At 44.3% G+C, this 16502-nt stretch overlaps 1 protein-coding gene across 2 annotated transcripts in view; it reads right to left on the bottom strand.

Annotated features, from left to right (window-relative positions):
- Positions 1 to 874: 874 nt before the first annotated feature.
- Positions 875 to 16502, bottom strand: part of LOC103181500 (pantothenate kinase 3) — a 29032-nt gene continuing 13404 nt past the window's right edge. The window contains exons 4-7 of one of the 2 annotated variants that reach the window (XM_007898026.2): positions 10498 to 10674; positions 4419 to 4542; positions 2719 to 2844; positions 875 to 2113 (exon numbers count right to left, since the gene is read on the bottom strand). In XM_007898026.2, coding sequence (XP_007896217.1) covers positions 2045 to 2113; positions 2719 to 2844; positions 4419 to 4542; positions 10498 to 10674 — 496 coding nt within the window. In that variant the 3' untranslated portion in view covers positions 875 to 2044. The remainder of the gene's footprint in view (positions 2114 to 2718; positions 2845 to 4418; positions 4543 to 10497; positions 10675 to 16502) is intronic. The other variant, XM_007898027.2, reaches the window with a different exon arrangement.

Here is a 16502-nt window from a genome sequence, read left to right as displayed (position 1 = left end):
TCTGTGTGCAATTGGCTGCCGCGTTTCGCCCACAAGTATACGGTCAATTCACTTTACAGCATATTCTGTGAAGCGCTTTGACACATCTAGAAGACGTGAAAAGCACTATATCAAATGCAAGGATTATTATAGTACAGCACAGCTGCCATTCCCCCCAAACAATAGCAGGCTGTCAACTCACAATCCAAGCCCATACTTGAAGAATGGCCTTTTGGGCAAGGCTCTCAGGGTCTGAAAACTGAACTATAAAAGTAGTGGCTTTGGAAAAGGGGCTACAATTGACAAATATCTCAAAAGTCTGTCTCTGGGAAGGTCTGGGTTAAATGCTGTTTAACTGCTTCACTTGGTATATTTGTACAGCTGCAGCAACAAACCTCAAGTTTATAAACCTCTCATTACAGGTCGCTGTGTCTTTAGTTTTGCAGGTTTACCACGATGCTCGGCAAGAAACTCCCACAATGAGGTCAGAATGAAACGCCAAACTCATATGGACACCATCTGCCACCTCCCTTTCTCCATCACAGCAATGGATTCTGGCAGAGAATGCACGGTTCCATCTGCCAGCAATTAAAAGGCAGTAAATTGAACTAAGACTCAGGTGAGGTCATAATTGGTGTGACAGCTAAATTTGCAAGTCTAGCTGTGTCCACCACATGAATGTGCAGAAGCATTAACATTATAGTAAATACAAACATGCAGCACTAGTCACTGCGATCGATTCGATCCTAACCCGACCATATTAAGAAGCGCCATGGAGTGAGGGGTCAGGGCACAATCAGGAAAAGAAGAGAATAATCCTGGACCACTGCTACGCACCTCTGATGGAAGTGTCATAATTGTGAGGGCACAAATAAGAACTTTAAAAAAACTGTAACTCCAATAAGCAAAATATATTTTATTGCATTTTTACATGTGCATTATAAATTCATAATAAAATAGGTAATAAATAGTTTATTCATTACATTGTCTTCTAGTTCAAAACTTGCTTTAAACATTCTATTCCTGTGCAAAAGATAAGTACTTTTTCAGAATGACTTAAATTTACCCGGAGACCAATTGGACATCTGGAGTCAATTACTGGAAGGCAAGTGAAACGAATCGCTGGAGGTCACACAAGGATATTCATGTACAAAATGGAAAAGGGAAATACATTCGATTTAATCTAGGACCATCTGTGGTTGATTAGCATGGAGATTCCACTGCACTGTAAGCAGACATGCAGCCCAGGTCATATAATAAGTAATGCAACACATGGGGTTCCAACAGACTGTATTGAACAGCGAATTGAGACCTCAATTCCTTACATGACTGGGTCCCAATGTTAGTCACTCTAGTCAACCCAAGCTACTAACATGTACCTGCTGGCTGCATTGATGGAGCAAGTGTCTCTTTAACGGGAGAGGGGAGCGAAAAGAAAAATCACGCAGTAGGAAGACTGTCAGTCAACAGAATGGATGGATGAAAAGTATATTTGGAACAAAGGTGTACATGATAAACCATGAGTAGTTTAAGTCAATTTTATACTTTGAATACCTATTTATCACCAACCACATATTTAACAGCATAAAGTAAACTTAAACATTAACCAATAACAATTTTACCTGAAATGCAAAAGAAATTCCAACAGCTAAGTGAAATGGTTTAAGGAACTTTGCTAGATTTCCAAGTAGTCTTTCACACAAGTATCTGCATTTCCAATTTTATTGAGTTTTAACCCATTAAAGTTTAGAAACAAATCTTAACAGAGACTTGACAAATGTAATATAAAAAGCACCTCTTACAGGAAGACACGTTCATTAAATTTGGTTTCTACATTGCCGCCTTTGGTGCTTTCAGTTGGAAAAATCGTGACAGAAAGTGCAGATTTCACCTAGAAAGTGGTTCACAATTTTTTATATATAAAAATGCCTTTGGATTTAACAATTCACAGTAATTCTATGAGGCTAGTCTGGATTACAATAAATCTCTTTTCACACTTCTCTTCCAACAGCCAATACTGTGGCTATCAAGCACTGTACCATGGAATGAGAGAGCATCCGGAAATTCAGACAGGGTCGAAAAGTTTAAGCAGGGCACCCACGGCTCCGAAGTAACCCTGCAAGAAGGAAACATACTATTCCTTTATTATAACACATACAACATGAAAGCTTCCAATGAAAATGCTCACAAAAACATATTTTCCTTGTACTGAATATGTCAAAGTCATTCATAAAAACAGCCAAAAGTCACACACATCCAAGTTTTACAAAAAGTCTTATAAAATCATTTGTATTGTAGTTCAATTTACATTTGTGCTATTCAATACAGTCAATTCTAAAAGCTGTGTTGTCTGCTGTCAAAGTTGTTTGGCCGAATACAAAAGAGGCAATACACAATTCTTAGCAAGTTAAAGTTAAATTGCCTACATTTTGTAGGCACTTCAATGGCTACAGAATGTATTGGAGAAGAAATACTTTATTTTAGGTTTGCTCTCTCATATCATCTTCCAACATGCACCAAAACAGCATTCAAGCTGGAAAGGCAAACTGCTCTCAGCATTTGCCAATGCCTCTTACCACAGGACATCTGGCAGCTATCATGACAAGTGGCTGTGTGAGAGACCCCACATCTCTGCAGGTATCTTTGTACATTGTGCAGTGGCGTACAACTACCTTTAAAATAAACTTACAACAATGCCTGGAGAATGGAGAAGGTAATAGGAGCATTTCTGAATCTCACCTCATGTTCCATAAAGAGTGCCTTCAACTGCCCCTTTGACCAATAGTCCATAGCATTGGACAGAAGTCTCATGGACAACGTGTTGATCCTCAGAAAGTTACCCACAAACACCACCCTGTTAATATTCTAAACAAAAAAGAATTTCAAATTCGCAACCCTTAAAATACAAAAGTTTAGTTCAAAATGAGCATTAAAAGAAACAGCTTTAAAGTAAGAAAAGTGCAATTCCTGTCCTTCAAGTAGGAAGCAATCCATCTTGAAAAAATATTAAGGCAGACCCAGTTCTAAATACCCTCACAAAAACTTTTCCAAAGAATCCTTTAATATTTAGAAGCTGGTTTCACATGTTACTGCAGTCGCAACAGGATACTAGTATTAAAACAGCGACTATATTCAAACATCATAAGCACGTCTGTGAGCAGTATATACACATCTGTAAAACCTGAAACACACCAAAGGATTAGCAGAGCATGGTTTCAGGAGTGGTAAATAGCAACAGACAGTACTTTGTGCTTTACCCACCAAAAGGAAAGTGATAAGATGTGGCATAAGAGGCTTTCAGCCAAAGTGGAAAAACTTTATGGTTTAAAGAATAAAAGATTTTGAACAATAGTAAATGTTCTAACGACTTGAGACCAGCAGTGTCAGAGAGATCACTTCTGGTGGCTTTGCTGCCTCATATCCTGACCAGCGAGTGGTAGTAATCGAGGGACACTGGCCATCAGTGGGAGACCCGGACGAGCACGTAGTAGCCGTAACAGACCAGGATTTAAAAGACTGAGCGAAATGAGTAAAAATCTCATATTGGTTTCCCCTTTTTTTAAAAAAAGTATAGATAGAAAAAACCTTAAAAAAAACTGCCTCAAACTTTACAAACCGATTCATAGAATCTACAACATTTGAAACAGGCCACTCGGCCCAACTCGTTTATGCCGGTGTTTATATTCCATATCTGCTTCCATCCATCCTAATCTTTCTAACTCCCCACCCCCAGCAATCCCTTATCTCACATCTAAACATTTATGTTTCCACCTTGCCCTCCTCCCAGCATGTTACATATAAATTAAAGTCACCATTAAGATAAACCAACAGCAGGATAGGGCTCAGTACTTTCATAGCCCTGTACAATGCTGCTTGATCCGGATGCTACAAGTCAGCACTGTAAAGAAGCTGAAAACACAGAGCATTGATTTTTTTTCCTTTTCCCCTCCTCTCCCACCACACCCTCTTTACTGGATTACAGGCAGAGAATGTCATAAGATTAGCAAGTTGCAGAATGCTTCACAGTAGTTCAATAATTGCACAAGTAACCCTTTCGATTGTGAATAAAAAGCATCTGTTTTGCCTACAAATGATGAAAAAGAATTGCATTGGTTATGCATTCACCTCTAACCTATGGATACAGTGCTGAAAATAGAATTTGCTCATGTTAGGCAGGTCTTCATTGAAGGTACATAAACAACTTTTAAACACATTTGTTAGTCGGATGTCTGACACACTTGGAAACCAATCACTGTGCTTAAGAGTATCAAAAACAAACACAATTCCATGCATCCCATCTACACATGGAAATTCCTGTGAATTGGAAAGTGCACTCTCTCCCTAGAGGGATGTATGCTGGTATCTAGTTCTAGAAACGGTATCTCAGTTTGGGAATAAACTGAATACAATATGGAAGGAAAAATGAAATAAATTCTGACCTCATTCAGTGCACACATCATGGCTATGGAGCCGATGTTGTTTGTGATGGTGACTAATGTTGCTCTGGCCAAGTCTTCTTTGCTGACTAATTCCTGCTTTTCTTTACTCATCATGTGGCCAAAACTGAGAAGACGGGGATGGGAGGGAAATAAAAATACTTAAAACATATTTTATACATATAAATTGCCCATTTCTAGATCTCCACCATTGCTGCTCTGTTAGAAATCATAAGCAGGTAACAAGCTTTTTGAAAAGGATATGTACATACGAAGGACCAAAAAGGTTCCAGTAGCCCAGTATAGTGCCCCAAGATATACAGTAAACCCCCTGGTTTAGAGACTCCGGGTATCAGGGATTTGTTTCTAGCCGGGCCTGGCCTGAAACACAAGTTTTTAAAAAATCTGCAGCAAAATCACAGCTCACAATTTTCTTCCAGCCTTAGTTATGTTAAGAGATTAAGATAATAAGAACAAATTACATTTGTATACCGCCTTTCACATCAGGAGGATGTCCCAAGGCGCTGGATATTGCTAATGTATTATGGAGTAATTGAAGAAAAACTCCAGTGAAACCAGGGTTATAGAAAACCACAATCCATGGTTTTAATCTATCCATCAGCATTGGGCAATAATTAATGGAACATAAATTGATTTACAGAAATAATGAAAAAAATTCCTAAACATGTTTATTATCGTTGTTCCCAACAATAATACCCATTAGCATAGCAAGCAACTTTCACACATGGAGAATGTCACAAAAAGCTTGAAACAGCTGACTGGGTAACAGAGCTGGGGGATGGGGTTTGGGAGAGGAAGAGAGAACACAAAATCAAAAGGACATATCTTAAAGATAGATCCATTTCATGAAGATTCCATTCACTATGCGCTATTACTCTATAACAGTGGGCAATACATCCTAATGTAGAAAATTACACATCGGTGAAGCACATTTTATGGAAACAAAACCCAAAAAAAGCCAAGAAGAGAACTGGGCCAGACAGTTTACCCCCAGGATAACCCAAGGATATACACAGATGCCAGGATATACTCCAGGATATCAATAATAAAGGTCAGGCCTTGGATAAAATTTTAGGGGCCAATGGTCGTGGGCAGCAAATTGTGTCTTAATATTAAAGAATAAAACACGAGCCAGAAATCAGTTACCCTATGAAAAATGGTAAAGCACATTATACAGAATATGAACAATGGTCACAATAAATGCAAGTTGTTATTGTTGAGCCTCCATCCATCCTAATACCCTTCCCCATGCCTCCACCCATCTATTCCCTTCTTCCTTGTGTGTGCATCAAGTTTCCTCTTAAACAGTCTAACCAAGGTTTTACACACATTTAACATTACTTTCTTGCTTTTAAAATAATGCGTCATTATTTAGCTATATCATTAACCAGCTGCTCTCTGGTTCAGTTGCTAGTTCTCCAGCTTTTGAGTCAGAAGGTCCTTGGTCCCCTTCTTTTCAATATCTATATACTCCCTCTTGGTGATATCACCCGCACACATGCGGATGACACCCAACTCTATCTCTCTGCCTTCACCCTCGACTCCAGGACCACTGCTGTGCTGACAGAATGTCTGTCAGACATCAAGTCCTGGATGAGAGCGAACTTTCCACAGTTGAATGTCAACAAGACCGAGGCTCTCCTGATTGGCTCCCGTCAGTGCCTCCTCACCTCAGGCACTGACAGCATCACCACCACGGTTGCACACTCCACCTTACTAAGCCAGTCCAGAACCTTGGCATCTTGTTCGACTCTCAACTATCCTTTCTACCCCACATCTGCGCCATGACCCGCTCTGCCTTCCCCCACCTCCGCAACATCGCCCGGCTCCGCCACTGTCTCACACCGCAGGTCACCAAAGCCCTCATACACACATTCTTAACATCCAGGCTTAACTATGCAAACTCCCTGCTCATTGGACTCCCCAACCCCTCCCTCCATATGCTGCAGATCATCCAGAACTCTGCAGCCCGTGTCCTCTCCCATACGAGGCTCCACGACCCTAGTAACATCCTCCTTGCCCAACTCCACTGACTTCCCATCACACAGAGGATACAGTTCAAGATCCTGGTCCTCACCTTCAAAGCCCTCCATGGCCTCGCTCACCCCTACCTCTTCGACCTCCTAAGCCCCTATCAATCTGCCTGTTCCCTCCTCTCTGGCCTGCTTCACGTCCCCCGCCTCGTCCGCCCCACCATTGGCAGTCTGGCCTTCTGCTAGTCTGCCCCCACCCTCTGGAACTCCATCCCTCAGACCCTCCTCCTCGCACCCTCTCTTGCCTCCTTCAAGACTCTCCTCTCATCAACTTCCTCTTTGTCACCCTCCTTCACGATCCCGTCTCCCAGTTTGGGGCTGAAACATTGATTGTCCAGCATCTTGGGACATCCTCCCACAGTGAAAGGCACTATACATATGTAATTTTGTTGTTCTTTGGGTTCCATTCCCATGTCAGGACTTTGAGTTAACAATCTCCACCCCCAAACAGTCACTTGTAGCAATCCTCAGGGCTCTACTCTACCCTTCTCTGCACCATCAATACTCTCCCCTTTGGTGATCTCACCTGTAGGGTCACTTACACACATACGGCGATTACACCCAAACCTACTTCTCTGCCTCTATCCTCGATTCCAGGACTATGGCTGTTCTGATTGTTCTGGATAAGTTCTAACATTCGCCAGCTAACCAGTAGCAAAACTGAGGCTCTTCTGTACGGTTTCTGTCAGCATCTTCTAAATTCAGATACTGACCACATCGACCTGCCCAAATGTACATGAAACTGCAGTGACCTATTCAACCTCATCTGTCCTTTAAATGTGCTCTCACTCCTTTCACAACATTGCTCTCCTCTTCCACTTCCTATCTCCTATGCACCCCACCCCCCACTCTACTGAAACACCCACTTCCTGCGTCTACACTGGACCACTCGAACTCCGTGCTCACCAGATTCCAGCTGTTCCCTCATCCATCCACTTTACATCCGCTAACAGCTTTTCTTCCAGGCCTCGTGTGCAGCATTCTTCAGGGCTCTGCCCTTGGTCCTCTCCTCTTTAATACTTACATGCTCCCACTCATCTGCAGACATGGTTAACTTCCACATATATACGGATGACACAACTATCTCTCTGCGTCCACCCTCGACTCCAGGACCACGAATGGACTGCCTGTTAGTTATCAAGTTCTGGATGAGAGCTAAATTTCTCCAATTGAATATCGACAATATGGAGACCCTCCTGCTTGGCTCCAGTGAGCGCCTCCTCAGCTCAGGCACGAACAGCATCACTATTCATGTATACACTCACCATCAAATGCAAGGATTATTATTATTATTATTTATCTCACCGAGCCATTACGGAACCTTGGGGTCTTGTTCGACCTTCAATTGTCTTTTAAACTCGACACTCTTGCAATGACCCGCCTCTCCCCTCAGGCAGCCGAGACTCTTATCTGTGCTTTCATTACTTCCAGGCTCGATTGTGCTAGCTGTCTGCTCAACACAATGTCGACAACACGGAGAACCTCCTGCTTGGCTACAGTTAGCGCCTCCTCACCTCAGGCACTAACAGCATCACTATTCCTTTAAACCCGACACCGTGCAATGATCGGTCTTCTAACTCTTCCCTCCACAAGCTGCAAATTATTCAGAACCCGCAGTTTGTATCATCTCAACAACAACTTGCATTTATATAGCACCCCTCATGCAGGATAGCGACCCGGAGCGCTGGTCTCCCTCCATCCCTCGATTCCAACCCAGTTTGGTTGCAAACCCTCGACTGTACAGTGCTTTGGGACATCCTCCGGAAGAGTGCTACATAAATGCAAGTTGTTGTTGTCACAGGCCATCCAGGACTCTGCAGCTCCAGACCAGGCACCATAAGCCTATCACCCTCATCATTATTAAATTCCACTAGCTCCCCATCTCCCAGCACATCAAATTCAAGATCTTTCTCCTCACTTTTAAATGCCTCCACAGCCTTACTCTCTCTTACCTCTTGCATTTCCTGTAACCCTACTGCCCAACGATTCCCTTCACTCAGCGAACATCAGCTGCTCCATGTTGCACCCATAGATCTGTTCCACTATCTGAGAACAAACTTTCAGCCATTCTTCTCCTGCTCTCTGGAATTCCACTCCGGAGGAGTCCCTCCGTCACACTCCATCCCTCCCCATCTTTAATGCCCAGCTGAAGCATTTTCTTTTTGACCACACGTCTGATCTCATCTCACCCGATGGGCTCCCAGACAATTCCGTGCAGCACTTCTGAGACATCCTCCTGATATGAAAGACACTTTACAAGTGTAAAATTACTGTGGTCTACAGTGCAGTGCTGGGTGACCACTGCATTATTCAAGGTATCATCCTTTGGATGAGATGGTAAACTGAAGCCTCATCTGTATATTCAGGTGGATTTTAAAAATTCCATGGCACCATTCAAAAAGAGAAGGGAGTTTATCCCGGTGGCCAACAATCCCACTGGTAAAATCCACAATATGGTTGTTTGCAGGGTATTGTTCATGAAAATTGGCTGCACATTCACCTACAAACAGACCCTGCACTTCAGTAAAATCCTGCAAAGCACTTTGAGATAAGGCACTTTAATAAAAAGGTAAGGAATTACATCAATAAAAACTGATGTGGAGGCCCTGTTAGGGAAAAATAAGATTTGTACAGGGAAGATCTGGAAGAATGAACAATCTTGAGATTTTGCTCAAACAATATGCTGGGGGAATTTATACGCACCATTTCACCAGATGAGGGTCCCTCAAAACTGGGGTCATCACCCCTATCCTTAAAAGTTACACTCGATCCTTCCAACCTCAGCCATTACCGCCCTATCTCAAACCTGCCCTTCCTTGCCAAAGCTCTGGAACACGTTGTTGCCAACCAACTTCGCGCACACCTCTCCCTCTATACCCCTCCAGTCCGGTTTCCGCCCGGCCCACAGTACAGAGACAGCGCTCGTGAAGGTCACAAATGATATCCTCTCTATCTGTGACCAGGACTCCCTCTGCCTCCTTGTCCGCCACATTCAACACAGTCGATCACGACATCCTCCTCCACCACCTGTCCTCCATCATCCACCTCAGTGGGACCGCACTCACTTGGTATGAGTCCTACCTTACAAACCGCCAGCACTACATTTCTGCAAATGGCTTTTCTTTGCGCTTCCACCCGGTCAACTGTGGGTTATCCCAAGGATCCATCCTTGGCCCTCTTCTCTTCCTCATATATATGCTCCCTCTCGTGATGTCATCTGCAGACACAGGATTAACTTCCACACGTATGCAGATGACACTCATTCTACCTTTCCACCTCCAACTGCGAACCTCAGTCCCCTGATGTTCTGTCAGCTTGTCTGCCGGACATCAGGAGCTGGATGAGTGCAAATTTACTGCAGTTAAACGTCAACAAGACGGAAGCCGATGTCTTCTGTCCCACGGTTCCGACCTCCTCAACCTACCTGACCTGTCCTTAAAACTCTCTGAACTGGTGCGCAACATAGGTGTCAGGTTCGATCCCCAGTTATCCTTCCTCCCCCACATCCGGTTCCCAACCAGCACCGCTTTCTTCCGGAATCCTCCCCTCCACCATCAGCGGCCATGGCTTCAGCACTACGTCCTGAAACTTTGGAACTCCCTCCTCAACTCCTTCGCCTCACCCCCACCTTCAGGTCAGACCCGAAGATCTTCCTTTTCGACCGCGTCTACGGTCACCTTTGCCCCTCCGCCTGGCTCGGCCTTGGGCTCCACCACTGTTAAGCGCTCTGAGATACTGCCCGGCATGGGGGGGGCGCTATATAAGTGCAAGTTGTTGTTGTTGATGAATCTCATGACAAGGTAATTTTTCTGTGAGGTGCAGAAGCAGCTTTTCTCATTCCATGCATCGTGTTTTCAGAAAGCAGTTGGCATATCTAATAGATTAGTGTTGCATTTATCAAATGAAATGATTATTTACTATAATTATATACAAATAATAATTATTATTTATCTTAAAATAGATTTCAGCAAATAAGTTATACATAATCGATGTTGGAGATGAATTGAAAATGTACTACATGTTCTTACCTGGATGCCACAGCCCAACCTGGCAGTCCAAACTGCTCATAGTCTCCTCCATAGATGTCTCGTACTAATTTATCCACTTTTGTGCTCTCGCCATTTGATGCCATCTCAAGGGCTTCGTCAAATGTTGAGCAACCAGTGAGCAAACAGCACAGGCCAAGAAAGGTTCCACCTCCAATACTGCAAGACAATTTTCTTAGTCAGAATGGGGTGGGGTCAGGAAAGAACTGGAGAGAGAACCAGGGAGAACACAGACAGTCTTAGTACTCCCCCCCACCCATATTTAAAAATAAGAGCATCGTCTATTATAGCACCAGCACCACCTAGTGGCAGATTAGCAGATATAAACAGCATCCAATGCTTACAGAGCCTTAATAACAATACATCATTCCTCCAGATGAGCTGTTAAGCTGAGGTTGTCTGCCTGTTCAAGTTGATATTAATAATCCTATGGTACTATCTAAAAACACAAGGGAGTTTGTGCCAGTGTCATGACCAACAATCCCCCCAAAAAATTGCTCATTCACTTCACAGCTGTTTATAAGATGTTATGTGCAAATTACCTCCTGTGTTCGCCTGCAAAAGTCACTGCACTTTACAGTAAATCTCGTGAAACGCTTTGAGATGGCCTCCTTCCAAGAAAGACGCTATATCAAACTCTAAGATTATTTTATTTATATATTAGTCCTCAGATTTTTTAAGTAATTTGTTCCAAAAAACCTTGCTGCTGCACTTTGCCCACAAAATACAGTCATTTCACTTTACAGTCTATTCTGTGAAGCGCTTTGAGACGTCTAGAAGATGTGAAAAGCACTATATCAAATGCAAGGATTATTATTATTATTAGGTGTATCATTCACATCGAGACAATGTCTCAAAGCATTTCACAGGATATCACAAAGTGGCAGCAGCCCATTTGCACACAGCAATGTTCCACAAACAGGCTTGTAGTGAATGACCAATTTTAGCTTGCAGATTGCTGGCCATGGCGCCAGGAAAAAGCCCCTTCTCTTTTTGTATAGTGGCATGGGATCCTTAATATCCACCTGAATAGGCAGACACGGGATCTCGGTTGAATGTTTCATCAGTTGGACGGCATGTTTGGCAATGTACGTATTGCACCCTTAACATCGCGCTGGAGTGGCATTCTAGACCATGCAAGTTTAACAAAACATGTAGGAGCAGGAGTAGGCACACAGTATTCCAGGTGTGGTCTCACCAGGGCCCTATACAGTTGCAGCAAGACTTCCCTACTCTTATACTCTAATCCTTTCATAATGAATGCTAACATACCGTTCGCCTTCCTAATTGCTGCTGCACCCGCAGACTAACTTTCTGTGATTGGTGTACAAGGACACCCGAGTCCCTCTGGACGCCAACACATTCCAATCTCTCCCTTTCTAAAAAATAATCCGCTCTACTGTTTTTGCTACCTTGGTGGATGACTTTGCACTTCCCTAAATCATACTTCATCTGCCACCTACCTGCCCAATCACCTAACCTATCCATGTCTCACTGCATTTTTTGTTAATGTCATCCTCTGTGTTGACACTTTCTCCTAGTCTTGTGTCAATGACACTTCCCTCCTAGTTCTAAAGTCCCGACATGAGGCTTGAACCCACAACCCTCTGACTCAGAGGCGAGAGTGCTACCAAATGAACCAGGCTGACACATTTCATTTGTGTTGATAAAACAGTTTTGAAAAGGAAATGTTCATTGACTGATGGTGGTGTTTGGGCGGTGGGGGGGGGGGGGGGGAGAGGGAGGAAAGAGTAAACTGAGGGCCAGATACCAGTGGGCCTCTCTCCCTCTGGTACTCCACCCACAGCAATCCTGCTGCGGCCATCAAGCTGCTGGACTGTCTCTCCATAACCTTCAATTCCCTGGCTCCCCTGAAATCCAGGGTTGTTCCCAAACCCACCTGCTTTCCCAGTACAACAGTCACCTCCACTCACTCAAAGCACAAACTCGGATGCTCAAGCGCAGATGGCAGAAATCCAGCCTCAGGATTCACCGCCAGCTGTGGCTCGAGCACCTCCTCACCCACTGCCTCTCCCTTTCACAGGCCAAAACTGACTTTTACTCCAAAATCATCCCGGAGACCAAAAACAACCCAAAGACACTGGTTCCCACTGTCCATCACCTCCTCCGTGCACCGCCTCAAGCCCCCTCTATCTTCACGTTAAACGCCAAGTGTGAAGAGGTTCTAGTCTTCCTTGCCTCAAAAATTTAAAACATCCGCTTGGCTGCATTGTCCACCACCCCTCTGCACCCCCATGTCCCCTTCCATCCCACCCAGACCATCCATACCGCCTTCTCCCTCTGCCATGGCTCCTGCCATTCCCCCTCCTTACACTCCTTTACCCCCATTTCTCCCTCCTCCCTTTTAATCACAATCACCCCCATGAAGTTCACCACCTGCTATCTTAAACCCCTCCCCACCCAGCTGCTGGTCACTCAACTCCTCCTGTTTTCCCCCCTGCTGGCCGACACGGTCAACCAGTCTCTCTCCTCAGGCTGTGTTCCACTCCCCCTGAAAACCGCTGTCATCACATCCCTCCTCAAAAAAACCATTCTCGATCCCCCTAATCTCCCACACTATCGTCCCATCTCCAACCTACCCTTCTTGCCAAAGTCCTGGAACACATTGTTGCAGGTCAACTTTGGTCACACTTTTCCCTCCACTCCCTCCTCGAGCCCCTGCAGTCTGGTTTTCACCTGCCCACAGCACAGAGACAGCGCCTGTCAAAGTCACAAGCGACATTCTCTCTATCTGTGACCAGGGCTCCCTCTGCCTCCTCGTCCTCCTGGATCTCTCTGCCGTAGTCGACACAATCAACCACACCATCTTCCTCCATCGGCTCTCCTCCCTCATCTACCTTAGTAGGACCGCACTCACATGGTTCGAGTCCTACTTAACCAACCACCTCCATTTCAGCAAATGGTATCTCCTTCCACCCCTGCCCGGCCTCCTGCAGGGTACCCCAGGGCTCCATCCTTGACCCTCTTCTTTCCTTTATCTATGTGCTCCCTCTTGACGATGTCATTCGCAGACATAGGGTAAATTTTTACATGTATGCGGATGACACACAAATCCACTTTGTCTGCTCCAGTACCAACTCCGGGTCCACCGAGGTTCTATCAGCTTGTCTGGCAGACATCAAGGCCTGGATGAGTGTAAACTTCCTGCAGCTGAATACTCCTTGGCTCCCGTCAACGTCTTCAATTGCCTGCCTCTGACCGTACCTTATCCCAAAGGCAGCCCAAACCCTCGTGGATGCGTTTGTCACCTCCCGCTTGGATTACTCCAATGCACTTCTCACCAGTCTCCCCAGCAATACCATTCACAAGATCCAGCTCATTCAAAACTCCCCCCATACTGATCCAGACCAAATTCTGTACCCACATCTCACCAGTTCTGGCCAGGCTGCATTGGCTCCCCATCACTGAACAGATCGAGTTCAAGATCCTCACACTGTGTTCAAATCCATTCACTCTCTGACACTTCCCTACCTCTCCGACCTCCTCACTGCCCAATCCACCACCCAGTGCCTCCACTCGACTGGCACTGGTCTCCTGCTCGTCCCTCTCACCCTCCGCTCCACCATCAGAAATAGTGCTTTCAGCCATTACGACCCAAAACTCTGGAACACTCTCCCTCAATCCTTCTGCCTTGTCCCCTCTCTTCCCTCTTTCAAGTCCTGCCTGAAAACATTCCTGTTTGATCATGCTAAAGGCCACCTCCCATCTCCTCGGAGTCAGGCTCTGCCACTGTTGAGCACTCTGAGACGCTGACCCGCTTGGAGGGTGCTATATAAGTGCAAGTTGTTGCTGCAAACTGTTTCTTTGCTGATTGCATTTTGAATGATTTCACATAAGATGCAAACTGTACCAACATGCAATAACTGCAACCAAAACAGAATATTTACCAACTCCAACAGCTCTTCAAAGTGAGAGACCCATTTGATTTTAGCATAAAAGACTATAAACCTTTAATTACAATTCCATTCACCACTTCCAGGCAAATACTTTGTAAAGATAAGCACAAAGATAAGTTTTTCCTCAGCATGTAAATAAGTAGAAAAATGAAATTATTCTGAAGTAAATACATTTTACTCAAAGCAAATTTCTATTAGTGCAAGTAATTAACGCCTCAGAAAAGCGTTCAATCAGAACTATTACTATTGAATAAGCTGTCTAAATTTACCCTTTTCTAGTCCATTTGCAACTTTGCCTTGAGCTACAGTTTTCACTTTGCTCGTGTTACATTTGAGGGATTACATCAAACTTCCTGAAAATTAAGACTGTATTCACAAGTTCATGCTCCATTTAGCTTGCAAAAGTACTAGTAAAACACTAAATCACACAGACAAACTCAAAATACACCTGAAGTCACGGAATCCCCTCAAACCACAGGTCTCCCAGGTCAAATACACTCACAAAACCCTTATCAGATCAGATAAAGTGCTGCATCAGCCAGATTGGTACTTGACAGGTTATCTTCTATACTAATAAAATGATAATGTGTTTGTGCATGTGTATCAGCCACGATCTCAATAACCAATTGGCTGATAGACATGGTTTATACCTTATCGGAAAGGTCTTTCATCTGGGAATGTCATGGGCATATTTGTTTTCGGGGATCTCCTATCGTTGATGAGCTATGACCTAAACAAGCTCATCACACATATATGGCAGTTTTTTGTTTTGCACTGCAGTTATACTTGGTGGCCGCGCCGCATCATAGTGGCGCTGTGGCATCGTGCATCTCAGAGCACGTACATATGTACGCTCACACTGCAGTTACACCTGGTGGCTGCGCCGGCTCACAGTGGCAATATGGCATGATTCATCACAGAGCACGTAGGTACGCATGCACCCACTCGGATGAAGCCAAGCGGCAGGAACAAGATAAACAACAACAAAATTACATTTGTGAAGTGGTTTTCACGTCGGGAGGATGTCCCGGTGATCATAAATTATAAATTTACATTTATCATTACAAAGATGCCTAAGCGAAGATCAAGCCTTTCAAGGATAAGTAAAAGTGCTAGACAAAAGAGAGAAGACCAATTAAATGAAACTGAAGAACAAAGAACAGCACGGCTGGACTTCAATGCTGAAAGGATTACAAGAGCACGGGAAAACGAGTTTCCCACTCAAAGGCTAGATTTTGACGCAGAAAAGCATTCAAGAATACAGCAAATGATGCCCATCAGCCAAGATCACGCCATTTTGCTGCGCTCAGCTATGATCATCCATGCAGACAAGACACCTGCTGGCCAGCATGAACAAATTAGCCATCCTAATTGTGGGTGAAGAACATGGTAAGCAGGACATTGTGTTGCAGCAACATGACAACAAACTCAAATGAGTGTGTGAGACTAACAGGGGATACGATGCCCTCCAGTACCCAACCTTATTCCCACGTGAAGATGGCTACCATTTCTAGATATGGCAAACAAATCCCAACATTGAACAGTCAAGGCCTGACAAAAAGGTGTCTGCTATGGCTCTTTATGCGCATAGGTTGATGCAACGTGAAGGCGATTACAACATCCTTCTGTGTACAAACTTCCTTTGCCATCAATTCATCATAGGCACATATACCAAGATCGAAGCTGAGAGACTCCTGCTTTTCTGTTTGAACCAGAAGAAACTCAGGGTTGAGGAGTACATTCTTTTGTGGGATGCACTTATAAACGCTGGTGACACCTACAACGTAGGTCAACTGGTCATCTTGCCACCCAGCTTCACTGGGCCGGGGGCCAATGGTTATGTACGAAAGAACCCAGGATGCATTGTGCTATGTGCAAGTGTACGATCAAACTGACCTGTTCATCATATTCACCGGCAACCGCAATTGGGAGGGGATCAAGCAGGAACTGTTGCCTGGACAGAAGCCACAGGACCTCCATGATCTCATAGCCAGGGTTTTCCACTTCAAAGTTCTTAAAACTGATGGAGCTGATCACCAAAAATCATGTCTTTGGCAAAGTCCATTGTTA

This window comes from Callorhinchus milii, unplaced genomic scaffold, assembly GCF_018977255.1.
Source record: "Callorhinchus milii isolate IMCB2004 unplaced genomic scaffold, IMCB_Cmil_1.0 Scaffold1, whole genome shotgun sequence".
Classification (NCBI taxonomy): Eukaryota; Metazoa; Chordata; class Chondrichthyes; order Chimaeriformes; family Callorhinchidae; genus Callorhinchus; species Callorhinchus milii.
The sequence above is the reverse complement of the archived record's forward strand: the minus strand, read 5'-3'. Positions and strand labels throughout refer to the sequence as shown.